The sequence below is a fragment of the Podarcis tiliguerta genome (assembly GCF_965153285.1).
Source record: "Podarcis tiliguerta genome assembly, chromosome: Z".
Taxonomy (NCBI): domain Eukaryota; kingdom Metazoa; phylum Chordata; class Lepidosauria; order Squamata; family Lacertidae; genus Podarcis; species Podarcis tiliguerta.
Window position 1 is genome coordinate 32,875,943 of NC_139553.1, and position 27,992 is coordinate 32,903,934.

Here is a 27,992-nt window from a genome sequence, read left to right on the forward strand (position 1 = left end):
TAAAACACACGTACACAGTATTTATTTAAAACATACAGATTATTACAGTAAAAACTACACAGCACCAGCCCTTTCCTTAAAAACATATAAGTTTTCAACATCACGATAAATCACCAGCTAAACATCACAATATTTTGATATATCACAATGTTGAATTGTGACAATATTATGGTCACAGACCGGAAATTATCATGGTGTCTGAAAACAGTTTTGTTACTCATTAAAATGCACTTTTGTTACTCATTAAAATCTTATAATAAATACATATTTTAAATTTTTTAAAATATTCCTCTTATTTTCTGAAGAATAGCTTGATAGTTCATAACAGACTGTAAGAATCAATCTATTGTTTCCATGAATGCCTTACTTTCTCTTGAGGAGCATGGCAAATGCTACTTTCGATGAAAAGCTTCAGGCCTTGTAATCCTTGGGAGTAGAGAAATTCCTGGTACCATCCCCACCTTGCCCCCTGCAAATAAAGCATTAGGAGTTAAATCTCTTCAGATACAATGGCTTTTTCTTTTTGGGGCCACAAAGTGTCCTCTCATTTCCTACCCTAGCTCTTCAGCACCTGAACTTGCAGACCAATCCATACTGCAAAAGCCCAGAATACCCATGATGCTAATATGCTGTGACACAAACTTGGTCTTTGTGGTGAGGAATAAGCTATCACCATGCAGCCTCTTCATGAGCCAGTTCACATTGGGCAGTTTCAATTAGCTTTGAGCGGGCATACCTCTTTGCAGTAGAGGAGACCTCCTACAAAGAAATGAACATCTCTTGATGCCGGAATTCCCTCTTTGAAATTTTATATTCCAACTGGTACTGGAAACCAAGCAACAAAGAGACCTAACTGAGATCCCCTAGCCTTGGGGAACAGTTGCATCTTTATGCCAGTTCCATTTTCAGACCAGAAATAAAAACTTTTTCAGGTGTCGTACTTGCCACATTCAGATATGTGGTACCAACTGGTTGCTACTGAACAATTCCTTTTCATGGGAAAATACATGGTGGACAAAGCTAGAAGATGTAGGTTCCTCAGCAGCACAGGTTATCAGCCTTGTCACAGAAGCACAAAATTCTAGAGTTGGAAGGTACCCTCTCCTAACCCCTCCCCTTTCTCAACATTTTAGTTGTTCCTTCTTCTGTGGCAGTGCCCCAAATCCCAGCTCCAACTGACAACCAGCTTCCCAAGAAACATAGCCTTTTGTCAAGCATGCCACTTTACCCGAATGAATTTGAAGTTCAGGGTTGTATCCTCTGGTTGCATCTGAAGAGAAGGGGGGGGGGGGAGAAAGGTGTTAGAAATTAATGGTTCTCTAAGACTAGAGCTTTTAAAAGAAGAGTTATTTGAAATTATTAGAGATTAACTCTAGAATCAGCCTCAGACTAGCCTTCCTGAAGATGACATGGCACAACTGAAACACTAAATGCCTTTTGGACAGCACTAATGCCTCAGAGCTGCTCCACAAAACTACTACATGATAGGTCTTGAAAAATTCACATCTCTGACATTTTGTAGTGGGCCTGTACAGGTTGAAACAGCATGCACTGCTCTTTCGGTTCAACACATGGAAGTCCATCGAAAGAAGCAGCCAAGCACATACCAGTGTTGCCTGGGGAGAAAATGGCTCTGATAATTTTGCTATCAGCTAATCTTCAGTTGTACATCAGCACTCTCTGGTGAACTGAACAGCAAATTTCAGTCTAGTATGCCTTCCAAAGGCAGAAGACCACATCATCTCCTAGAGAAGAAGCCATGCTTCAGTTGATCAGCACATGCTTTGCATGAAGATCCCAATTCAATCTCTGGTTCCAGGTAGGGGTAGGAAAAAGACACTAGAGAATTTGGCAACGCGAACAATACTGACAGATGGATTAATGATCTGACTTGGTATAAGGCAGCTTAAGTTTTTGGATATCAGTAAAGCTGCCTGAGTAGGAGCAAGCAGTTACCAGGTTCAGAGCCCAAAAAGCTGCACCAAGTTCAGCTTCCACTTTCACTGAAGCCCAATGAAATAAAAGCTTACACTGGGGACAGGTTTTACCTTCTATGCTACTTTTAAAAAGCTGTGGGCAAATAGATACCACAGGGAGACACACACAAAAAAGCTTGGAAAACAATGTTTCAGAGGCAGACTTATCAAGAAAATGGAATCAGAAACAAATAAGGTGCAGGTTCTTGAACCAAGCCTACTAAACTTCTAAAAAAGGCCGATGAAGCAAAGAAAAAGAGAAAGAAAAAAGCCTGGTTATGGACAAAGTTACAAGCAGATCAAAGAAAAAGGTCTGGTTGTGGTATGAAAATGAATCCACAGAAGGGGCAACGGGTATAATAAATCGTATCACAATGTCTTCTGTTGCAACAAAGAATTGTACTGAAGTTTGGTACTCCCTGCACACTGATTTGTGTAGCTGCTAACAGTTTGCTTCCTGGAAATAAAGCAGTAGTAGCTCCTGGAAGCTTTCCAGACCAGATATAGGAGGCTGGTCTCCCATTTTGAGAACTGCTGGTCAAAAAAGACAGACAGGGGGTCCTGTTTACCCTGACAGTAGAGAGTGCACCTACTGATGAATCTGGAACTTCATCTGGCAATTCCTTTGGTTTTATACTTCACCAGACATTGCCCAAATACTCAGGCATATTTTTGCAATGGCAAAGGCTGGAAACTTGCTTTAAAAAAGAAAAAAGAAAAAAAGGAACAAACAAGACTGAGGTGAAGTCAAATTCTTCAGCCCCCACAAGAAGCTGCTATATTACCAAAACAGACCAATGGTCCATTTTGTTCTGTATTGTTTACATTGATTGCAACCACTCTCCAGTTTTCCAGACATAGAGTCTTTTCCTGTCGTATGTGGGGAATCCAGTGCATGAAACTGGGACTTTCTGCATGAAAAACATGTGCTCTGCCACTGAGGTATGGCCCCTTCCATATTCCATATCTTTAGTACACTTCTAAGGAAGAGAGTTGGTAATGATTCAAGGAGGAGGAGAAGTCTTCCTTTAAACTTGGGGTTCCAAAGAATGGAGCCAGAATGACTTGGAACTGCAAGGAGATCTCTTTTGTCTCTGCTAGTTGTTGCCAGAGGCTTGGCACTAAGCTTTCACGGTTAAATGGAGTGGTGAACCCAGGTCTCCCCATTCCTCCCTGCACAGTACTTATTCTTAATAAGCCCATGTACAGCTTGACTTTATATGGCATGGTAAAAGGTAGGCCATGGTGTGCCAAAAACTGGAGTTTTAAAGGACACAATGCAGACATCATAGTAACTAACAGTGATCATATACACTGATGCTCAGTAGTCCTCAAGTATTACAGTGTTAAAAATAATTGGAAATGATTCTACTTGAAAAATGTAAACTGCTCTCCTCACCTTCTTCAAGAAGAGCATAGCATATCCCATCAGTGCAGGGTGGAAAACTACATTGAAGCCCTTCCTGTGGTCCTTCATCCTTGTCATCTCCAGCACTTCTGGGTCCAGCTGAATCCCCTGAGGGCAGGGGGACTCCTGGAATGCTTGTGAGGTCCACAGATACCCAACTATGGTTGATAGATATCGGTTGTATTCCTGGCAAATCTGGTGGCTGAACTTGAACTGCAGCAGCACATGGTAAGACATAACGTGACAATCTAGACAATGTTTCAGGTTCATGATAGCTCCACATCATCAATTACTAGCTAGAAGTATCGCTCCAACATGCATCCTGTCCACACCATAATCATTACGGAATACCATTGATCAATCAACTAAACATCAAGCCTGAGCAGCTTGTGACCCACTAAGACAAATGCAGCACCACCAGGTGTGTACAATATTGTGGACTGCCTGGTACTTGTGACTGAAGCATAGCGGGGGGGGGGGGGGAGAGAAGAAAAGGAAAACATGTTGAATCTTTGCTTGACACTGATTGAAGTCAGATATATGTTATGTTTATACCTAAACCAGATGCATAAAATTTGCAAGCCACCTACTGGCAGTTTGGAAACAAGATCAAGAAGAAACAATGACTTGGGATAAAGCTTACTTGTGTGGGTGTCCCCCTCCCACCCCATTTCCAGCACCATATGCGGTAGTTGGCCATTAGAATCACACAGAACCATCTATTTTCCTAAAGTCTGTAGAAGAGTTTTTTCTCTTTGACTAGATATGCATTAAATTTTTGCAGTCCAAGAACATCTCATATGGGAGAAGAGATGTGAAAGATAAGGGAGGCAAGTTTTGCCAGTGAAATTATATTAAATTTCAGATGAAGGAGCCATTAAATATATTTGTTCCAATCCAAGCATTTGCCATTAAGCACCTTATCTGCAGTACCTTTTTAATCTCGGGTTTTTGTTTTGCAGCCACCAGGTTGATTCGATACCTAAGTAAGAATTAAAAAAGACGATTATTCTGAATTGTAATATACCATATGTGCGCAGAATGAAACTGTGTAGTGGCTAAAGAAATCCCTTGCATGAGTCTTGATTTTTCAATTAACTTACTAGGTGGTCTTTAGCAAGCCAGTTTCTCTCAACTTCCGCTCCCCCATTTACTGTGAACAGTTCTACAGGGGGGTTGTTTTAAGGACCACAGCTAGCTAAAGCATGTGAAGCCCTTTGAACACATGACAGTACCATACAATTATTACTATGAACAGGTGAGCAGTGACTATCGCAGAGTACATAGCTATCTTTCACTTAGCATTATGAGGCAGCAAGATAGCACATATCTTTTCTCATTTGGTTCCATTTCTTGGGTTATGTTACATAAATCTCTCTCTTGCTTACCTACTAAATGTCCCTGCAATAGGAGAGCCATCTACAGAGTAGACTTTGAGAGAAAAACACAGACGCCATGCAAAACAGTTACTAATCACCCAATAGAGAGCATGCTGAATTTGGTTCTGAATATAAAGAGATTCAATGAGTTCAAAGGGCACTTTTCACTGTTCAGAAGCAACTGTTACTTAGAAAGAAAGACAAACACTTAAATGGATGCTCATTTCTGTTCACAAGGGTGCGTATGTGAAAAGAAACTGTTATGAATGAGCTGTAAGCATGAGACAAAAAGGTGGAGCACGACCTCAAGCAGCAAACAGCAGCACTGACTCCTTGTTCAGTCACTATAGAAACTGGAAGGAAATAGAAGTATAGGTCCTGGCAGCTGCTCTGTATAATAGACACTAGTTTCAGTGCATCTTCAGCAACTGCATCCTTCCATATTAATTACTCTGCAGCTTCCTCAAGCAGGAAGCTGAACAGAGCTCTACACCAGCTGACAACAATTGGCTACTTCTCACATCAGACACAACTGCTGGAACTAATGTTAAGAATGGCACTCTTATGTAGCATTTCCTGAAGAGAACAGGGCATTAAAAAAAATATAAAATCACCCAGATGCATAACTGGCCTCAAAGGCTTGAACTTTTGTTAGTCAGTAATCAGCACAGCAATGCCACTCCAACACATTATCACCTGTTTGAGACTCTGGGTTAAAAATTTGACTACTGGGTTAAAAATTTGATTCAAAAACCAGAATAGCTTCATCAGTGTCACACAGGTAAGTTTATGGGTTACACAACAGAGAAGCTCAGTTCAGTTGAATTTCTGCATATGCCCCACAAATGTGTGTGTAATTTAGCTTTGCTCTAGGCAATGAGGGTATCATCAGTGGCAGAGCTTCATGCTCTGGCACTGGGGGGCGGAGAGAAGGCGGGGGCATGGCACCCAGCACGGGTGGGGAGGCAACCGCGATGGCATCCCAGTGGGATCGCACTGTCAGGGGCGGTGCGCTCCCCCCGTACTCTTCTTCCTCCGCCAATGGGTATCACTGTAGTCACTAAAGAACAATATGAGCCAGCCTGATATAATCTGGCATGCCAGTCACAAATACAAGGTTCTCATCAACTGCAAAATCCAATACCACATGTAACACAAGGAACATTCTCAGTTCAGCCAGTAATCTCCTACTTGGAAAAAATGAGCACCAGTCAGCAAACTTAAGTTATGTACCATGGTTTTATTTCCTGAGAAGTCCAAGTCTATCCCATTTCAGCAAAAGAAAGATCACTTTGCTAAAAATAGATTAAATGAACAGAAACATCCTAGTGGCTGGGTTCTAACCCTGTGGCATGACAATATACTCAACTCAAGATGTCTCAAGAACATCACATCTTTCTTTTTTATGTAATGTCACTCATATCTGAAACTGGACTGTGTGAAAGAGCCCTTTCGCTTGCATGGCGTGGTATTGGGTGCACAAGGCACCTTTATTTCACCTGACATTCTCCCCAAGGGGTTGCTCTATGTTGCTCCTCCACACCACTTTTCTCCAAGACACACTATCTAGGCCTGGATGATGTAGCGGGTGAGGCCCAGACCGCGGTGGCGTCTTCAACTGGAGGTATATCGCGAGTGGAACAACGTACTGCCGCTCCTAAGTCTCTTTGCCACCAGTGCCCAGCGTACCGAGGGAGAACCAAGCTGCAGATGGATGCTGGTAGCAGAGGGACTCAGGAGCCGTGGTGGTTTCACTTGTGATACACCGCTGGGTGAAACAGCCATCTCACTCTGGCCCTCATACCACAGAGGGCTGATGTAGCTTGTTCCTCCCTTGTGCTCGTGCGGGCAGGCACCCCCTTTAGACTTCTCCACTGAGGGGAATGTGGCTGCCTGTCCCTCAGTGGAGAAGTCTAACAAAGCCCCCATCCTGCCTCCGGCTCACACAAGCTGGAGCGGGGGCTCCTTTACTCTTCTCCATTGAGGAGCGCATTCACAACATATCGATGATGGTTCACAACATAAAAATATAAGATAAAAACACAAAGTACATAATAAAAAAGCAAACACAAACCACCAACGCCCATCCCACAAACACAATTAAAAGGTCTTATAATATTAATCAGCCAAAGGCTTCTTTATGGAGAAATATTTTCACCTGGCACCTAAAGATATGCAAAGACACCAGCCTCCTTAGGAAGAGCATTCCACACACAGAAAGTCACCACAGAAAAGACCTGATCTTGTGATACCACCTGCCAGACCTCTCATGGAGGAGGCACACAAAGGTGGCCTCAGGACTTCCTGTTTGGCTGCTTTAGCGAACGGCTGCCCATTACACCAGAGCCATCTCACACGGAATATTTTGAAGATGAGATGGGAGTAATCATCCAACCTTCCCAGGGTCGCGGGGGGGGGGGGGCAGCTTCACCAGCAGATCACCCAAGGCTTGCTCCTGGTCCGGAAGGAATGAGGGGGCAGGGGGCGCTGGGTGTAAAGCACCGTGCGTTTCTTTGGCAAGTCTCCAAAGCTGTCGTCATGAGCAACGAATACCTGCTTTTTTAAGATGAAATTTGGACTTAATTAACAGGCATGCTCTAAGCGAGGGGAGATAAAGTATTCTGCTAACTGATTCAGCCACTGGGGTGCCAAAGGATTTGAGTGGAAGAAGGATTACCATTATTATGGGACTGGTATGTCAGAACGGAAGGGGCGGGGTGAGCCTCCATTATTATTTTTTTATATATTTTGTATTTGATATCTTATTTGGCAAATCTCCCTGGAAGGACTGACTGCCTGGCTGTTTGAGTAAGCAAGCGGGAGTGGAAAGAAAGAGTATTTCATTATTGTTATAATTATGGTTTAACTATAGAATTAACTGTGTGGAACTGGTTTGTGAATTTTGCAATCACTTTCAATGGATCAATAAAAAAGAATAGGTGATGGAAATTATGGTTTCTAGCTAAAGTACAGGCCTTCCTCTTGGAAGGAGATGAAACAAAGAAGTTTGGACATATGCCTGGTACAAATGGTGGATGCCAGATTTCCTCCAGCTCGAGATGTGTCATAGAATCATAGAATCATAGAGTTGGAAGAGACCACAAGGGCCATCGAGTCCAACCCCCTGCCAAGCAGGAAACACCATCAGAGCACTCCTGACATATGGTTGTCAAGCCTCTGCTTAAAGACCTCCAAAGAAGGAGACTCCACCACACTCCTTGGCAGCAAATTCCACTGTCGAACAGCTCTTACTGTCAGGAAGTTCTTCCTAATGTTTAGGTGGAATCTTCTTTCTTGTAGTTTGCATCCATTGCTCCGTGTCCGCTTCTCTGGAGCAGCAGAAAACAACCTTTCTCCCTCCTCTATGTGACATCCTTTTATATATTTGAACATGGCTATCATATCCCCCCTTAACCTCCTCTTCTCCAGGCTAAACATGCCCAGCTCCCTTAGCCGTTCCTCATAAGGCATCGTTTCCAGGCCTTTGACCATTTTGGTTGCCCTCCTCTGGACACGTTCCAGTTTGTCAGTGTCCTTCTTGAACTGTGGTGCCCAGAACTGGACACAGTACTCCAGGTGAGGTCTGACCAGAGCAGAATACAGTGGCACTATAACTTCCCTTGATCTAGATGCTATACTCCTATTGATGCAGCCCAGAATTGCATTGGCTTTTTTAGCTGCCGCGTCACACTGTTGGCTCATGTCAAGTTTGTGGTCAACCAAGACTCCTAGATCCTTTTCACATGTACTGCTCTCAAGCCAGGTGTCACCCATCTTGTATGTGTCGCAGCAGAAAATTATAGGCATGAGAAAGTGAAAGTGAATTGCCACAGACAGACTGCCAGAGTACAAAGAAGAAAATAAATACGAATATAGAATCACACTATATTGGTTTAATCCGCTTGCTAGACGAACTCAGAGGCTGTTAAAAATAAACAAAGGATCAACATCAGAATGTCTTATTTTGAACTATCTGGACTAATTAAGAGAAGCAGCACAATTGTGAGATCGTCACTCCCCGAACCTCAGAGCATGGGAAGTCAACCAAAGACTTAACATTTGGCATAAAATTTGGACTGTTTGATTATTTTATAATTTGGAATGTTTTTAATGTGGCTTTTATTGGCTTGTTAAAATGGAAAACTTAATAAATATTATTTAAAAAAACACACAAAAAAAAACAAAAACAAAGGTGGCCTCAGATGATAATCTCAAGGCCCAGGTTGGTTCATATGGAGAGGTATTGCATCCCGAGCCTGAAATGAGGACTCTCTCTATCATGGGAAGAACTTTCTTTAGCAAGCAAAAACTCATTAAAAAACTTAAGCATCAGGGCCACAAGCCCCCCCCCCCCCCCGCCCCCAGAAATCTACAACACTGTGAAAGTTAGCAAACTGCCTTCATAACACTCACTAAATGTAAGAACAACAAGTTAGAAAGGACAAATTGACATTCTGCCTTCTGGCATTATTATAGTGTGGAGAATCAAGTGGGCAATCGCAGATTAGTAGAGAAGTTGAAGTGGTCTACTACAAGTGAGATTATGGCCATGCAGAAAGGCTGAGGAAAAGCACAAGGGGCAGAAAAAGGAATTTTCTCAGTACCTGTACATAATGTAGCAGAGTTGGTCAAGTGTGGCAGAATTCATGCTGAGAAGTGCTGGATAGAAGACCCCAGTAGGAAGCATAATAACCAAGGGGAGGTTGTGCTTCAGATATATATCAGATACCTACAAGTAGGAAAGATAGCTGTATAAGCTTGTATTCTCAGCTCTCTGCCCTTAGCACATTACCTTCACAGGAAAAACGGAGGAACAGCCTTGTTCTTGCCTACTCAGACATTATGTCTCAGTCTACAATATTATATTATAGACGTTCTATTTTAGAGGCAAACATGGGCTTCAAACAATCTACCCACTTTTTTCCTTTGGATTTCTCTTTCTCTGCCTCCCCCTCAAATTATCAGAACCTCCCTCAGGATTGTCAAATACATAACGTCTAAAGATATTAAACAAATTTGCAGCGTGAACAGCTTACATACTGTCTCATAGAAATCCAGGATAACATTCATCAACAAAGTAGAGTTGTTCTCCAAGCACAGACCAACAGTTGAGAGCCTGTTTACAAAGTGAATGAGCTCTGCCAAGGAGCTTATCAGGTCAACTTGGGTGGTGTTCCTGCAACAAAACAAGATAGATATCAGCCTTAGCATCTAGTAGGAAGAGAATGGTTGTGCCCATGTGAGCTGCATTATTGCTTGATTGCCTGTGCTCTAGAGGTGTACCACTTTGTAAAGATTATACTTACAACGCATCAACATTTGATTCTGTTGCCATGTCTGCTTGCATGTGGCAATTCAGCATGTTCAGTAACAGTTCCCTTAGGCTTTCAAGAACTTCATACTATGGAAGAGCAAAAAACAAAAAAATGGATCCATTGTATTTCAGATTTGGGGGAGCTCCATACCGGCAGTACTGCAGTAATATGCTTGAAAAGGTTTTTAAAGCCCAGGTTATCCATACACACAAGTTTAAGAATTCTCCTAGGGTGCTTCAGTAGCCTGCAGTTGCGATGTTAGCCCCCAGAGAGACAGGAGATAAAAGCAGAGAAAAATTATAGGAAACTTGCATACTTCCAGCTGAAGGAAGAAAAGCAGCAACCATTCTTATTGCTATGGTGCTGTATTTGTAATTCCAAAAGGCTAGTTCACACATAATGCTCAATGTTATGTGCATTATTGTTATAATGCACTAGTGTTATATGTGAAATAAGAATCATGGCTTATGGCAAACAGTTTGTAGCTATACAAACCAGCTTCATAGCCCATTGTCTGAAGCGAGCTTGCTTGGTAACCACCAATGATTGTTGCAAGCTAGGATTCCTAGTTTGCGCATAGCAAAAAGCAGAGATTCTGTACGTCCAATTAAGGCTCATTCAACTAGTTTACATACAACAAGAAATTCATCTGAGTCTGACAAGTATTTTGTCTCCTTCCTTTAACAAGGATAGCAATCCCAAACATATTCAAGTATTTGTCTTGTATCAACCGCAATGCGCCTGGTATTTTGCTCCCAACTGCCCTACTCTTGGGCACCTCAGACAAACATATTTCCTAGTTGTATGTCAGGGATCAAATTTGGTAATTCTTACATGCCAAAGCAGGCATTCACTGGCCACTTTCCCTCCATTACCTTAAAATAAAGAGATGATATGGAAAAAAGCTTCAACAATGGCTGGTAGAGATAAGTCTTCATTTCTGAAAGGAAAGAAACAAAAAAGGAACAGAGAGTTTGAAGCAGGCCTGTCTGGACCACAAAGCAGGGTAAGATTGGTTAGGCTGCATCACATACCTGAGAAGCTGTTGGGAGAGATCCATCTCACCAGCTGCAGGACCTGTGACTGACAACAGCAGCCATCCCAGAAGCGCAGACTCCTCCACAAGAATTCTTCGCAGGCCAAGAAACCCCTCTGAAAGGCACAAAAGACACTGCTAAAGATTCTTGAAAGCCAGCCCTTTTCATGCACCCAGCCTGACAGTGCTCTTCCATAGAAGAAAAAACCTAAGAAGGCCAAGACAGATAACTTCTAAGAATTCAAGGGATAAGCTAGTGAAGCAGATTAGTTGGGCTGCCATCTTAAAAGTACTTTGCTAGGGATAGCAAAAGTTTCTAATAATTCAAGTGATCTTCTTTGGCCCAAGAGCTTCTACCGCTCCTCCTAAAAAGCAGATCCCAAATTACTTTTGTTCATGCCACTCTTTTCTGCTTCCCAGTTTGCCTTCTTCAGGAACCCTATTTCTTGACTGCACAGATTTAGGCTGTGTCACTCACCACCTGCCCCTGGATGCCCTCTCTGATTCCTTCATCATGCAGCTCTTAGGAAAAAAATAAGGAGAGCTGCAATTTGGCCACCACTGTCCTTTGATGAGGAAGCCCACAGCTGTGTAATTAATTTGGATAGCTTCACGACTTTCAATAGAATAGTTTTTTACTTATGGTTTATTAGGGTTTTCACATTACTACAATAGAATAGTACAGCCCCTTCGTCTCTTCCCACCTCCCAGCTTCTCTCCCTCCTGTGCTTTTTTTTTAAAAGCTAAAGTATTTTCATTTCTGACATACCATTATTTAACATCCTACTAACAGAATATTGATGTTTTAGTCAAGGCATAGAATAGTGGTGGACAAAAGACAATGTCCAAGGAATGATGGGATGAGAATCACATATGAACTAACCTGCAAGAAACACTCTGCTTTGAAGATTTCCTCTAAGAAGACCTTGAAGTTCAATTCATCTTTTTGGTTCATCATCTTATACCAAGGGCATCCTGAATCATGAGACAAAGGGGTAAAACATTGCTTATCCTCCAAGTTCTTATTCTCTGACATCCCCAAGTTTTCACCTTTGTATATAGTCTGCCACCCATTTTGCCTTCGCACAGTTGAGGTACACTGAGTTGGTGACCTGTGTCTGTGCAGTACCAAGTCAGATATTTGGAGAGGGGATGGACTCATAAGATGAAATGCTTCTCTGTACAAAAAATGTTCTGCAGATAGAAAACTCGCATATTAGGTTAAAGCTCAGCTCTCCAAGATCTATAATGCAGCAGAACAATCAATCATGTGAGCTCTCACATCTCAGACACAAGATTATCTCTGTGAGAACCAGGCCGTAGCCTAGATCTAAGGCATCAGTTTATCCTTTGTGGGAATCAAATTAGTCTCCCTACCTTCTTTTAACGTATGACCCATCCAGTAATGCATCCTCCTGGAGACCGATTTATCTTTGAGGCTGAAGTAGTGGAGCAACAGAGGATTGCCTATCACCGAGCCTATTTGGGCTGGAGGCTGGAAGAGAAGCCAGAAGAAACTGTTCAGAAGGGAACACAAAAACTCAGACTTCCAGTGCTCCGCCACGATGAAAGCAGATCTCATGTTAGCGGAGTCTGTTCACGGAACGTAAACCAGGACTAATTGGAGGGTTATTGTCCTTGCAAGCCACCCCCAGGGTTGGAAACAGTCAAAGATTTTGATTTTAACAGAATGCCTCATTTAATCAACAGTATTTTTTTTAAAAAAAATCTTCAGTTTATAGAAAAGCCATTGCTTCTAAGAACACATATACTAGAGATCTCACATAACCAGAATTGAACAGGTTGGTTAAAGTCAATGGAAAATCTAGAGCCCTCCCACCACATCCCAACCCATGGTTCTTCGACCCACTTGCTCTTCTTTGACTGTCCATACCCTTGCTGCCAACAGAATGCAGATCCTCACGTCCCTAAGTGTTTTGCATAGCCAAAAGGAACCTTGCCTCACAGAAGTTGCTTAATCAACATGGTTGCTGCACCCTGAGCAAGCAGAACATATGGCTATTCCTTGGCACTACCCTAGCACAGCTGCTGCCCATCCAACTCCCCTAATAGTAGCCATCCCACATCTGGCTGTAGTGAATAAAGAGATGGATCAGGAAATAGGGCCTTCACCATTGACTTGGCTGATGTACAAGTTCATTTTGCTCCTCCCTGGACTGTTTCCGTTCAAGCTAGTGTTTTCAAAAACTGGCATCAGAGTTTCCTTGTTTTCTTTTTGAATTACATCTTTTAGATTGCAAGTCTGTGGGCAGGAACTGTCTTGTTCTTAATCTGTGTAAGTGCTTAGTAAATCTTAGTATAAATATAGTTCATAAGTGCCACCCACACCAAAGGATGAAGTCTAGTCGCGTCTAATTAAAAATCCATCATGTAGCTAGCTATCCTACACTTTTAGTAAATAGCTCCAATGTGGCATTAAATACACATATTTTCCCCCAAATATGTGCAATTTTATATTCTGTAGGCTTTGCTCTACCTCTCTTTTAAATCAGAACCAGTGAAGGCAGTGAAGGTCCTATGTGAGTGTCTGGAGGCGGTTGGAGGATGGATGGTGGCTAACAGATTGAGGTTGAATCCTGACAAGACAGAAGTACTGTTTTTGGGGGACAGGAAACGGGCAGGTGTGGAGGATTCCCTGGTCCTGAATGGGGTAACTGTGCCCCTGAAGGACCAGGTGCGCAGCCTGGGAGTCATTTTGGACTCACAGCTGTCCATGGAGGCACAGGTCAAATCTGTGTCCAGGGCAGCTGTTTACCAGCTCCATCTGGTACGTAGGCTGAGACCCTATCTGCCCGCGGACTGCCTCGCCAGAGTAGTGCATGCTCTGGTTATCTCCCGCTTGGACTACTGCAATGCGCTCTACATGGGGCTACCTTTGAAGATGACCCGGAAACTGCAATTAATCCAGAATGCGGCAGCTAGACTGGTGACTGGGAGCGGCCGCCGAGACCATATAACACCAGTCTTGAAAGACCAACATTGGCTCCCAATACGTTTCCGAGCACAATTCAAAGTGTTGGTGCTGACCTTTAAAGCCCTAAACGGCCTCGGTCCAGTATATCTGAAGGAGCGTCTCCACCCCCATCGTTCTGCCCGGACACTGAGGTCCAGCTCTGAGGGCCTTCTGGCGGTTCCCTCACTGCGAGAAGCCAAGTTACAGGGAACCAGGCAGAGGGCCTTCTCGGTAGTGGCGCCCTCCCTGTGGAATGCCCTCCCACCAAATGTCAAAGAGAACAACAACTACCAGACTTTTAGAAGACATCTGAAGGCGGCCCTGTTTAGGGAGGCTTTTAATGATTGATGTAGTACAGTATTTTAATATTTTTTTTGGAAGCCTCCCAGAGTGGCTGGGGAAGCCCAGCCAGATGGGCGGGGTATAAATAATAAATTATTATTATTATTATTATTATTATTATTATTTGTTACATTATGCTTTTTGCCATGTTTCAAATCTCTCACCTATTGTGCACACATAGTGCCTCTTTTCCATCTGAATATTTCATTCAAAGCAGTTTAGTTAAGCCCTCATTTTAAGTGGTTTGGGGGGGGGCAGGTGAATGAATTGTTGCACATCTACAGTAGCAGTGGTTCAAGCAAAACATTATGACTACCACAGTATCTCACTTAACTGTTGCACTGGTGTTAACGTTCACCTTTAACCATTCCTTTTTGTTTAGAATCCATGCTTCCAGGTTAAGTTACAGAAAAAATTGCATGAGTAAGCAAAAACCCTATGGCTAGAAATTAGGAGAAAGGCCATGATGGTTGTTTAACAGAAGGCTACAATAATTTTTACATTCATATTTTTACATTAAATTGGAATCATTGTCAAACATTCTTAATTGTTTTAAAGCTGTGTTTCATTTGGGGTCTATTTGACCTCTGCATTATATTAGTAAAGTGCTATTCACAAACCTACCTCTAAATATTGAATGTTCTGCAGAAGCTGGGGGAAGGTCTGCAGCTGTTCCAACGAAAAGAATTTACGCTTTTCACTCTCAGCTAAGCTTTCTGCATTGGAGCTGCATACAGGCGGAATCAACTTTGTATTCCTTTCCTATGGAGAAAACAAAATGCCAAAATTAAACAGCTCACAGCTACATTTCTGGATTATGCCTCTGTCAACCCTAATCCCAATTTCAGCTATCATATTATCTTCCAAATCTTTTCTAAAGTTGTGCCTTCAGTGATTAATTTTCTTTACAATTCTGTGTAATTGTAATGTTCAGGTGGAAGATGAAAACCAAACAGTATTTCAAGCTTTGTGTGCTTTAAATATTCAATAAAAGGTTTACACTCCTCCTTAAAGTCTGCCTCTTCCTGATCAGAATTATAATAATAATAAATGTGTGAGCTTTACATATTGCATTCCATTTATAATGTAATTGAAAAAATAAATGACCACAGAGCATCTGTTGCTATAGCAAGTGTGAATCCAATAATAATCAGAACAGCAGTCTACTAAAAGCGTCATGTAAGCTACTCTAAACTTTTTCAAATATGAAAATATAATAAAGCTATTCAACACTTGCTACCATCAGTAAACCCTTTCCATATCTGAGTGGACAGAGATTCTCATGCCATCACTGACACTAACTAGTTGTCAATAAAGTAAGTAAAATTAGCACGCACAGTTGTAGCCCAATAACTGCATTCAAACTATCCCCAGCAACAAACCTTCTTCTGAGATTGGGGATACTCCATGCGTTTCAGAGTTAGCTGGGATACAGATGGTGTTCCGTGAATTCGCAGTTTTACATTGTCAATTGCTGTTTTCCACGGATGTGAAAAAGTCCTAAATGACATCTGGCGGGGGGAGAAGAAGATTGGTTTTGTTGAGATGAAGTTCCTTTTCTGTGGCAAATGGAGGGTATCCTCAAATGCATTGACTCTGCACTTGCTCCAACAGGCTATGCAAATCAAACTTTTTACTGCCAACATGTGTGGAAGAGAACCTCTCCATTTTTGGGACATAACATAACAAATTGAACCATGAATGCTCAAACAGTCCTTGATAGAAGAGGGACTGCAACCCTTAATAGCAAAAACAGCAGGCATTGGGGGAAAATTGATATGGGTGATATCAAAACCCAAATATAACTGAGAGCATACAACCACCCCCAGCTTTTCCCAGCAATGGGAATCACCCCTCCAGGGCAGGTAAGCTATCCTCCATCCAGCGTGGAAGAGGAACTTTGCATACTAAGTCCAATGTTCTATTTACCTACAGTGGAGGAGGGTATCATTGAATAGGATGCTCTATACCAGCCTTGTACTCAACAATTAACCTGGTACCATAAACAACTAGGAATTCCATGCAGATGAGTGAGCTAGTTGGTGGTGAAAGGACATGTAGCTCACTCCTTACCCAGCAACTTTGTTTTCATGTTTGCTGTGGAGGAAAGCAAATTTCTTCCTTCATTATAGAGCAGGCTGACAAATCTGCCAGTCTGCTTTAAAAAAGCACAGCAGAACGAAAAAGGTAGCTCAGCTGATCCATTGGCAAGGTCAGCTCTGTGCTTCAGGCCTAGTAGGAGCAGCCCAGCAAACCTCAACAAAGTTTATTGGCAGAGGAGAACTCAGTACAAGAGTAATAAATGTCAGTTAAGATGACAGCTGGCTGCTGAATTTAATTTCTGCTTTGATTTGGCTAAGCTATATGGGTACATCTTTACCATATTTGGAGCTGGCATTATTTCGTCATGGATCTTACAACAGGAGTACAGAATCTCCAGTCTGTGGGTCCATTTTGGTTTGACAGATAATTTCCCCCAAACCATACCCACCTATCCATCAGCTGGTGTTGCAATGCAATAGCATTAAATTTGGGCTCAATTAGCTGATGACTGGGTGCTAATCCTGCTCAGTTCAGCCACGCTCTCTGGTTCCTGCTGGGAACAGGCACAGGCAGCCAAAGACAAGCATTGAGAAAGGTAGCTGTCCCTCTTACTGCCATCTACAAAAAGCAGCTTTCTCACGTGTGCAGCGATGGCTGTAAAATACTGTCAGATGGCTGTTAATTTGTTTTTGTGAGGAACCCAGTTCAGTTGATTGATTGTGTGACTGCGGAAATGGATAAATGCCCCCCATCCAAACAATGACTATCATCACTGCAGGTAAGAAAATAATAATAATTTTAATTGTTATTATCTACAATACTTTCTAGGGACGCGGGTGGCGCTGTGAGTTAAACCACAGAGCCTAGGACTTGCCGATCAGAAGGTCAGCGGTTTGAATCCCCATGACGGGGTGAGCTCCCATTGCTCGGTCCCTGCTCCTGCCAACCTAGAAGTTCAAAAGCACATCAACGTGCAAGTAGATAAATAGGTACCACTCTGGCGGGAAGGTAAACGGCATTTCCGTGTGCTGCTCTGGTTCACCAGAAGCAGCTTAGTCATGCTGGCCACATGACCCGGAAGCTGTATGCTGGCTCCCTCGGCCAATAAAGCGAGATGAGCGCCGCAACCCCAGAGTCGGTCACGACTGGACCTAATGGCTCCCTTTACAATACTGTCTTATTTATTTCATAGTACAGTACATTGATTATTGCTTTCATTTTATGGATCACTGGTCACAGATAGTAAAATTCATGTTAAATTGCTGTTTTAGGGTTTTTTTTAAAAAAAGTCTGGAATGGATTAATTTGTTTTGCATTACTTTCTATGGGAAAGCGTGCCTTGGTTTTGGAACGGACTTCCAGAACAGATTAAGTTTGAGAACCAAGGTACCACTGCACTTCAAAAGTAACTCATGAAGGATTTTTTATAACTATTATTGTCTGGTAGAAATTACAACAATCACATGACACCCTTTGCTTCACCTTCATTATTAATTTAATATTAAGCAACGTGATATGCAAAGTTTAAGAATTCAGTTATGTGTACACCAGTTCCAATCTAACTGTTTCTTCCTCATCAATGAGTAGTTTAATAATTTGGCAACACTGAATTCAGATGCCTAGTCTCCCAGAGCAGATCTCCCAGCACAGCACAGATCTCATTTGAAAGCATCCTCACCTTTGTTTTTGTAGGCAAAGTTATTGTTACCATTTCAGGAGCAAAGATCTTGTACTTCCATAGCAGAGTCTGCAGAGAAGCTGATGTCTGAAAATAAATGAGTTCGATGTTGTTGCACCTGATAATGTTCAAACATAGTAGCTGTGAAACTATGAAACCCACTGCATCAGTACTTTTTTTCTGGCGGTGGCGGGATGGACGGACGGGGGACGGCGACGCATACCCCTAAACTTTTTGTGAATCTAAGTTTGGCCTCATTGAGGGGCAGTATTTCAATATGAGCAGGGTAATGAAAGTGCCCCTAAACAAATTCCTTTTTAGAAAAGAAAAAAAAAAGCACTGCACTGCATTAGGCATAGCAAATCTCTAGCCATGACCCTACAAATAGGAGATGGAGGGCTATACCAATGCCAAGCAAATGCTGTTGTGACAGACAGCAAGCCAGACCAGAATATGGTGATCCAGTCCCTCAGAATTCCACCAGAATTCTCTCTGATTAGCTACCACCACAACGGCCAGCCAGAGGGGCGAGTGTGGAGCAGCACTTTGGGAGGGAGAATAAAAGGAGGGGTTTCTGAATGAGTTTTTAGATAGGGATAGCGAAGGGAAAGAGCAGGAGGATAGGGTTTAGTTTGAGAGAGAGGAGTTGATTTGAGATGAGAGATAGGGATTAGGATAGGGTTTGTCTGAGAGAATTGGTTCTGATTTGAGTTGAACATCAGCTCTGAGGAGACTATCTATAGCAAGAGGAAGGAGCCTCCGTTTAGATAGGAAGACTGGGTTGAGTGTCTGGCGAAGGTATACAGATAGGATTTAACTGGAGGGCTGAGTCTGAGCCAGGAGAGGTGGAAGCTATGGGAATACAGGCTACCTGGGTCTCATTCCTGCCAGGATGGGAGAGTTCTTCTAGGTAAAGAAGACTCCCAAGCCAGTAACAAGGGGTGAGGTGATCCTCTGGGTTTGGTATACTAATCAGAATACCTCAGGAATCAGACTGTTGAAAAAGTGGGTAACTGATGAAAAGGGCACCTTGCTCATGAACCAAATTAATTAATAGACTGTGAAGGAAGTTGTGCTGCGTTAAAAGCATTAGCCTGAAACATCTGTCATAACTAAGTAAAATGAGAGAGAAGTAACAGAAACTGAACAACTGATTTCTGAGTAACTGAAGTTTCAGAAAAGATGTGCATATACTGTGTCTAAACAAGTAGACCTATACCTGAAGATGGGCCATCTCCTGTCTCAACTTTCCTTCACCAAACTCTTTTTCTGGAAATAAAACTTTTTTTGTTTGATCAACTCCTGCCTGAGACTCCCTGAGCTTTTCCTTTACACAGTTCTGGTGAGAAATATAAGCACAGAAGAAACCTTCAGAGGAACAAAAGTAGGAAATAAAGCATGTACTGTGTTGGCCTGAATATAAGCCTCACTTTTTTTTCCAAATTCTGACCATGAAGTTAAAGTGCGGCTTAAATTTGCGACCTTACAAAAATGGGCTTTTGCAATATTGCTGCTGAAACAGACATATGGTAAAACGGGACAAAAAAATGTTTTATTGCCAATTTGCGAGCTTGAGATGGTTCATTTGCCATTTATGGGTATGAGTGCCTGCGGAATTGTAGCAATTGAATAGGGATTTGCGATTTTAGTGATTGTACGGTAACTTTTGCAGGCTTGCAAGATCAAAAGGCTTAAATTGGCTCGGAGTTACAATTCTACCAACTGCAGCAATTTTCAGCCTGTAACCCAATTTTAAGGGAGTGGTTTATATATGGGTATTGTCTCCCCTCCCACCAATTTTAAAGGTGTGGCTTATTTGCGGGTGCAGCTTATATTTGGACCAATATGGTAAATTGAAAACATTTGCGGATGACCTTGTGATAACGGTTGAAGATCCTATAAACGTATTACCAAAAGTATTAGAAAAAATACTGGAATTTGGAGAAGTATCAGGTTTTTAACTGAATAAAAATAAGACTAAGCTTTTAGTGAAGAACATTTCAGAGCAAGATAAAAAGGAGATACAGCAGAAGACAGAGATAAGTACATAAAAGAAAGTTAAATATTTGGGAATATGATTGACAGCCAAGAATATGAGTATATTTAAAGACAACTATGAAAAACTATGGAAAGAAATAAAAAGGAACATAGAAATTTGGGGAAGGATGAGTTTGTCATTATTAGGTGGAATTTCAGTGATCAAAATGAACGCATTGCCAAAAATGTTGTTTTTATTTCAGTCAATCCTGGTGGTAAGCAATGTGAGCTGCTTCAAAGAATGGCAAAAAGACATTTCAAGATTTATCTGGATAGGGGAAAAACCCAGAATTAAACATAAATTATTAATAGATGTTAGAGGAGATTTCTCTCTACTGGATTTAAGATTATATTATGAAGCATCTTGCATCTGCTCGATCCGGGATTGGATAAATTTAACAAATGCTGATTTATTAGATTTGGCAATAGATTTGGTTGGCATGCATATTTATGGTATGCCTTACCATAAGGCAAAAGTTCATAAAAGTTTTTATACTCACATAATAAGAAACTCAAAGTTTGGGAGAAATACAAAGATTTATTAGAACAGAAAACACCATGCTAGCTTTCCCCATTAGAAGTAATAGCTTTGAAAAAAGTGAGTATGAGGATAAATTGGCCGACATATAGAGAGCTATTAACAGAAACAGATAACCAACTAAAATTAAAAGGTTTTGAAGGAATAAGAGGAAAAAGGAGTAGACTGGGTACAATATTTGCAATTAAATTAAAAATTTTAAAATGATAAAAAGAAAGCATTTAGTTATGAAGTGTCACGATTTCCGAGAGAAATAGTATAAGGCAGTACAAAATTGCTGAAAAAAACCACACAATTGGGGGTGCTGGGGACAGTGGATTGGGTATATCCTCTCATGTGACCTCAGGCAGGAGCAAAGACTTGTGGGAGGCAGGCTGGCACTTCCTCAGTTTTTCAGATTCACCAAGCAGCAATGTTCGCCAAAGTGCCAGAAACAAAACAACCTGCCTCCCTTCCTGGCTCATAAATCAATAAAAATAGAAGCAAGTGTCAAAACTGAAAAATTTATCTGAAGAAGCAGGAGAGCCAGGAAAAACATTGTGAGTCAGGCAGGAGAAAAAACTGAGGAAGTGCCAGCCTGCCTCCCACAAGTCTTTACTCCTGCCTGAGGTCATGTGAGAGGATATACCCCATGAAATAAATTGTACAATCTGTAGAATTGGTGGGAAGCCAAAGAGGAACAGGTCAAATGTGTTACGATAAAATGGGCGAAAGATGTGGGACATAATATACTAATGATGGATAGGGAAAGGTTTTGGAAGTCATATATGAAATTTACTGCATGTACTTTACTGAAAGAGAACAACATGAAAATGATGTATCGGTGGTATTTAACCCCGGTTAAATTAGCAAAAATGTATGTAGAACAAGTTCTAATAAGTGCTGGAAATCTAATGTTTAGAGTAAATGTTTAGAGTAACCTTTTTTAAAAAAACCAGAAGCCTTTTTATTAGGTACTCTAGGAGTGGACATTCCAAAAGAACAGAAAAAAATGTTTACATATGCTACGATGGCTGCCCAGATACTGTTAGCCCAAAGATGGAAAGAGGAAGCAGTCCTGACCAAAGAAGATTGGACCACGCTTAAATGGCAAAACTAACTGGAAATGAAGATGACAATAAATGTTAAAAAGAATGGGAAATGTTTATCATATATTTACAAAAGTATTGTAAACAGGTTAATACATTGGCAGGATTTTAAGAACACTTGTAATTATAGAAATAATATAGGAAATTTGAGGTGGAAAAAATAATTTGGAGTAGAAATGATATGCAGTTGAAAAGGAAATTTAAGGAACCAGGAGAGGGAAGTCATGGCATGCGGAGAATCCTATTTTATGGATTTGATATTGCTTTGATATGTATATTTTTCTTTGTTTTCCTTCACACAAGACTGCGGTAAATTGTAGAAATTCATTTAATTGGCATACCATGCAGTGGATGCACTATAGTTAATTAGGGGCAGTTAGTGGAGTGAGGCGGCTCCAGCTGCTGTAGAAACAAAAAATCCAAAGAGATGAAAAGCTAACAAAAGAATCTCTTCTATCTCTTTTGTTCATTTATGCTGTACAGTGGTACCTCGGGATGTGAACGGGATCCATTCCGGAGCCCCGTTTGCATCCCGAAGCAAATGTAACCCGTGTCCGCACATCTGCGTGGGTCACGTTTCGGCACTTCTGCGCATGATGTCATTTTGACGGTCTGCGCATGTGCACGGCGAAACCCAAAAATGCCTAACCCGAAGCGTATTCATCCTGAGGTATGACTGTATACCTTTTGCTTAGAGAGCAAAGGACAAAGATTGCATGCCCTCTCAGATGAGCTCAGCATTAGACCTACACCATCAGCAGGTTATAAAGAATAGTAGATACTACTATTTGCAGCTTTGCTTTACGTCTTAGAATGCAAGATAATGCACCATTTAAATTACATCAGATATTTGTCAGCTATCCAAATATTAAGCTTTTATGCCACACTGGAGTTCCTATAAAGATTAGATTCCTTTAAAAAAAAAAAAAAAGTTTTGTCTTGCTTCAACTTTCATATCTCAAGTGCTTACCATGCTGCCGTGTAAATTTAGAAGTTTCCTCACATGGAAAGGTTTCACTAGGGAGAAGAAAACAAAACTCAATACTTATTCGAAAAAGTTATGTTCTGCCTTTCACATATTCTTCTTCTTTGGCGATCACTCGTAGCCGAGTAACATTGTCTTCCATAAACACAGTTTTAACAATGAGTCTGTACTCAAGGCAGCTGTAGGTAAAACAGCAAGGGGATCTTTATTCCAAGTAAAGCAGCATATCAGATCTAGAAACAAGATAGGTCATACTCTCTTGCACAAAATCAGCCAGTTTGAATAAAAGGGCTGAGCACACTTTGGAGGGTGGTAAATCCATAAAGTGAGTCCCCAAGACTGGGTGGTGGGGATGACTTGCCTCCTGTGACAAATGACAAAAAGCTTACGATGCAATAACATAACATGTACCATGAATCTAATTAAGATCTCACCACTCTCCATTCTGGTCAGCAAACACAGCACATGACAGGCAAAGGGGAGCTACAGTAAGAAAGAAAATATATTACACAAAAGCAGTTAACAGGCAAATTCAGTTCTTTTCATCTCAACACAATCCTGAAAAGCAGATGGCATTTAATTCAGCAAGTATTTTAGTGTCCAAGTGACAATGAGTTCTAAATTACTAGCCTGCTTATAGACAGTATTTAACTGCCAAATGTTTACTCAGAAGTCTCACTTTATTCATTGGAACCATTCTGTGCACAGCAGGGTCGGGGTGGGGTTTACCACGAGCAGTCTCACTACTGCAGCTGGATGCTAGAATGCAGTGGAGAGGGCCTGGCATGAAATTCCTTGTTGCCTATGGATACCAGGCAAGTGCTTAAATAGAATACAGATTTAACTATCTGGCCTCTGCATCAGGCTTTTTGTGAAAATGAAATGTTTTTAGAAAAACCATCACTCAAGTTGGTATCACTGAAGCAAGATGGCATTTCGATCTGCTGCTCCTTCCTTCCCTGGAAGCAAAAATAGCCTAGCTTGGAATCAGTCACATCCAGAACCTACTATTCTCCTGATGCTGGACAGAGTCAGGGCATTTGATTGTTTAAACTTGCAAGATCGCTTTACAATTCTATGTTCCTTTGGCATTAGTACATCCTGGGTTGATCCACTTTTTAATTTATACTATGGGTCAGTGAACTAATTTTTGCTGAATGGGGAACACTCTGATATTTCTCATTGGCTGGGGCACAAAGCAGAGCTGCTCACTGCCACCCCTGCTTTTTTGCCATGGCTATGGAACCCTAACTAGAATTGTATTTGTCATCTCAGACCATACAGTTAAATATACTACAAGCTATGTAATGTCTCTCACTGTTTAGTATTTATGTAACATTCTGTCTTCCCTGAAATGTAGGCACAATTATCTAAACTTTAAATCATTTAGGTGCTGGCATTGTTATTTACATTTGGTGGGAGGGTGGGTATATTCATATCCAATTAGCTCTAAAGTGGGATAAAGTCAAATAATGCATTGTTATTGTATCAGGGATGATAAATATGTCTAATGCATGACTTTATATGTATGTTTGTTTTCATATGTGAAATGAATAAAAATTAAATACAGGCAAGCCCCTTTTTGTGTACATTCAAAGAATTTGCAACCCATTTTTTGGACCTGGAAGAGGGAGAAGCGGGGCCAGGACATAATGGATTTATGCATGCTCCGCCAACATGCATGAAAACCCGGAATACAATCCAGGGTTGCCTGTACAAAAAAAAGATTGGTGCAATGAATTTAATGGATCTATGTTAGTCATGCCAATTTCAATGGGTCTGAGTATGACTAACATTGGATATAGCCTATTACAGTCATACCTTGGAAGCAGAATGCCTAGGGAGTCTAACGTTTTGGATTCAAAACGCCACAAATGTTCTGGTTTTCGAATGTTCTTTGGAAGCCAAACATCCAACGCAGCTTCCAATTGTGTGCAGGAAGCTCGTGTAGCTAATCGGAAGCCGTACCTTGGTTGTCAAACATTTTCAGAAGTCAAACGGGATTCCAGAACGGATTCTATTCGAACCAAGGTATGACTGTCTATTTTATTGTTGTGTTCAGAATTCAGTATTAAGTAATGTTCAGGTTTTTTTAAAGGCCCCACTTTTTACATTGTGTCCTGTTGTGTGGTCAGAAAGTACTCTTTCTTGTTTGCTTTTGGTTACTGTCAGAGAACAAAAGCTAGTTCCTTCAAAATAACACATTTTTATCTTACCAATTTGTCATATCGTAAGAAGCTGAAGAAGAAACCATAGAGAGCATTAATATTTTCCTTCTGGTCAATGAAGTCAAACATTACAATTAGCCATTTTAGAACGAGCACCTATAGGGAGAAGATAGATATCAGTAAGTGAAAGCAAGACCAAGATAACAAACCCCTTCTGGAATATGTTCAGGAATTGTACAACATCTAGTTTAATAATCACCAGGATAAATAAGTCAGACTGGCAAAAATATCACTCTTCAGAACCAAGACATCATTACCATGCTTTCCAAGTTACCTGAATGTCACTGGAACACTTGCGAGCACAAAGCCAAGACACAGCTGAAATAACAGAATCCTCTGTTATTACGGAAATGGGAATCAGATTCTTCAGTAGCCTAGTGCTTATCACTGTACCTGCAAGACATTGAAATACACTGCTTAACATTCTTAACATCTTCACTATTGATAATTTGTCACAAGTTAGAAGCAGCACAGGTTCTTGTTAAGGGAGAAGGCATGGCAATGCAGCTACTTTGACATACTTTACTGCCAAGGGGAAAGAGAGAAAAAAAATTCTTTCTTTACCAAGCTTGCCACTGAGTGCGATGTTCAGCAAGTTATGAATTTCTTCTGGTGCCAAGCCTCTCTCTTGTGCAATCTTTTCCACAGTCTTCAAAGGACCCTGCAAAGCTCTATGCTTTTTTGACGCACTACCTTTAACTAGAAAAAAGTCAAAGTGTGAGTAACATACATTCTAAAAACCATCCTCATACATGATGGCCTTTCAAATGGCTTGCTTTACCATCAATTGGCAAGGGAGCCCCATTGAGATGCCATGGCATTTGTAAAACTATGGAATTCTTGTTTAATTTGCCATCTGCTTTCTTGCTCTTTGGTTCAGTGTGTAGGAGCAGGTAGGGGCAAGTCTAAAGCTTTATTGAAATTAATCAGCCCCAGAAGTTCTGTTTGTTGGTTAGTGTGCTAAGATCTGTGCACAAGCCCAATTCAGCTCAAAATACTTAATAAGGGGTTGCTTTAAACAAAACATTAGACTTCATACACTATTATGCTCCAATATACAAAACAGCTACTTCTCTATAGAAAGCTAAAGAAAATACAAACTTTGGTGTTTGTAGATGGCTGTAAAGGTTGCTGAAAGGTTTCTATTTCACTAGTTAGAAACAGCTTCTAGGCTATGCAGGGCCAAGGTTGATTTGTAACTGTTACTGTCTGCCTGCTTGCCATCATGCATATTTGTGAACCATTTCTGCCAAAATATATACACCTGCAATAGTTTCTGTTCACAAGGAAGCAGATCCTGCAAGAGCACATACTCCAAGAAGTCCATATGAATAGAAACTAGACTAACCCGCTAGAGGGAAGAAATGTGGGTTTTGCTCCCACTGAAATGTTGTACTCTAAATAAGCACATCTTCCTACAAGTGAATATTAGCCACCTATCTGGGGAAAAATGGTATGCTGAGAGAGATTGTCACAGTGGAGATCAAATCTGTTTTCAACAATCCTAGCATCCAGAGAGAAACCAGATGGCAGTTTTTTGTTTTTTTACTGTGTCCAAAGAACTCAATGAAAGCCAACCCCTATTTGCATAGCCCTGCCCTTTGTTATGTTCCCTGTCACATAAGAGCATGAAGCAACATTGTCAATGGTTTTGATCAGGGTAAGTAGAAGCATGTTGAAATCTGCAGATGGTACCAAGTTCAGAGGGAGTAAATCAGAAAGAGGGGCAGTCCTTAAACAGCTGAAGAGAATGCGATAAACTTCAATTCAGCATCCAAGTATTAAAATCCTTATGATAAGGACCTTACCCAACACTAGTTACATGTAAACACAATTTTAAAGTATGGCTTGTTGAGCTAAAATATGAATAGAAATATACATTCAAAAGCACATCATATTGGAAACAATGCAGTACAGTACTAATACTCAGATATGCACCAGCTTGATTCCCAGTTCGTGATCCAGCAAGAAACAAACATACAAGAGCAGATTTACATGTATTTCTCTTTTTTTGCTGGATAAGCATTAAGCCCTATCTTTGTTCTTACTTTTATTCAAACAGTTCAAGGCTTCTTCAATGGAAAGTCTGTCATCTATCTCTTCAGGCTCTGTGACACTTCTGGTTTGTTTACTACCAGTAGCTGGCAAAGTTTGTTCTGAAATCCTGCTTCTCTTCATTTTTTTCTTATTCCAGGAAAGAAACACAAGACAAGGTCAACTTTCTTTTTGTTTTCTTTTGTTAGTATTTTCCTGTCCTCCAATAATCACGTTTGGTGCAGAAAATGAATGGAGAGCTACCTTCTAAAACAAACAAACAAAGGTGCCTTAGGCACATCAATGAACCCAATAATAACAACAGGGCAATAGCAATATGACAGAACCAGTGTCTCAGCGATGCCCCCCCCCCCGAAAAGTCTTCTTTGGAAGAGTTCATAAAATATTATACAGATACTTCGGTTTTGTTTTGTTCAAAGTGGAATCAGAGGGGACAGACGCGGAGCGGATGAACAACAGAAAACCATAAACACCTCCTTTCTTGTCATAGGCAAAGAAACATAGGCGAGGAGGAGGGTGCGGCTTGAAAGTTTGGCTACGTTTAAAATGAATAGTATTTACAGTGTCCGAGTATGGCATGCTCCACAGCCTACCTCTCTTCACCTCAAACAGCCCTTTAAAAAAATATTTTAAAAATTAAATCCTTCCTTCCCACCAGCACTCCGCTCTCCTCTCGCGCCATTTCCCAGTTTTCGAGGCCCACTTACCTTTTTCTCCTTCCCCAGCTCGCACCGTCAAAACCAGCGCCGTCAAAAAACTCCCTCCTCAGTAGCCGCGCTTCAGTTCAAAAAATATTTCCACGCGCAGGAGCAAATCGCGATCGGGGGCGGGGCCGTTGGAAGAAGGAAGGAAGCGGGTGCGCTCGGGAGAAAAGGCTGGGGTTTCCCTTTGGCTGCGTCACTTCCCACCG

At 41.3% G+C, this 27,992-nt stretch overlaps 1 protein-coding gene across 3 annotated transcripts; it reads right to left on the reverse strand.

Annotated features, from left to right (window-relative positions):
- On the reverse strand, window positions 1-27,989 carry CENPI (centromere protein I). 3 transcript variants are annotated; one of them, XM_083424316.1, is made up of 22 exons: window positions 27,790-27,983; window positions 27,076-27,211; window positions 25,592-25,726; window positions 25,302-25,420; window positions 25,016-25,123; window positions 23,234-23,282; window positions 22,785-22,831; window positions 19,371-19,490; window positions 18,152-18,238; window positions 15,813-15,941; window positions 15,055-15,192; window positions 12,492-12,609; window positions 11,998-12,089; window positions 11,113-11,230; window positions 10,954-11,018; window positions 10,070-10,164; window positions 9,804-9,939; window positions 9,368-9,492; window positions 4,318-4,366; window positions 3,376-3,597; window positions 1,229-1,270; window positions 1-469 (listed from the first exon to the last, which is right to left on the reverse strand). In XM_083424316.1, the coding sequence occupies exons 2-22, from the start codon at window positions 27,203-27,205 to the stop codon at window positions 344-346; spliced, it is 2,250 nt and encodes a 749-aa protein (XP_083280442.1). In that variant the 5' UTR covers window positions 27,206-27,211; window positions 27,790-27,983; the 3' UTR covers window positions 1-343. The 3 variants fall into 3 exon arrangements, with proteins under 3 accessions (XP_083280442.1, XP_083280443.1, XP_083280444.1); XM_083424317.1 differs by lacking the exon at window positions 19,371-19,490 and having other exon boundaries at window positions 27,790-27,989; XM_083424318.1 differs by lacking the exons at window positions 19,371-19,490; window positions 27,076-27,211 and having other exon boundaries at window positions 27,790-27,981.
- Between the last annotated feature and the right edge of the window lie 3 nt (window positions 27,990-27,992).

Coding starts and splice junctions, on each gene's coding strand:
- CENPI (XM_083424316.1), bottom strand. CDS start 27,205: ATGAAGAGAAGCAGGATTTCAGAACAAACTTTGCCAGCTACTGGTAGT. Junction 25,124..25,301: donor AGTGTTCCAGTGACATTCAG/GTAACTTGGAAA, acceptor TTCTCCCTATAG/GTGCTCGTTCTAAAATGGCT. Junction 12,610..15,054: donor AGAACATTCAATATTTAGAG/GTAGGTTTGTGA, acceptor CTTCTCTTCCAG/CCTCCAGCCCAAATAGGCTC.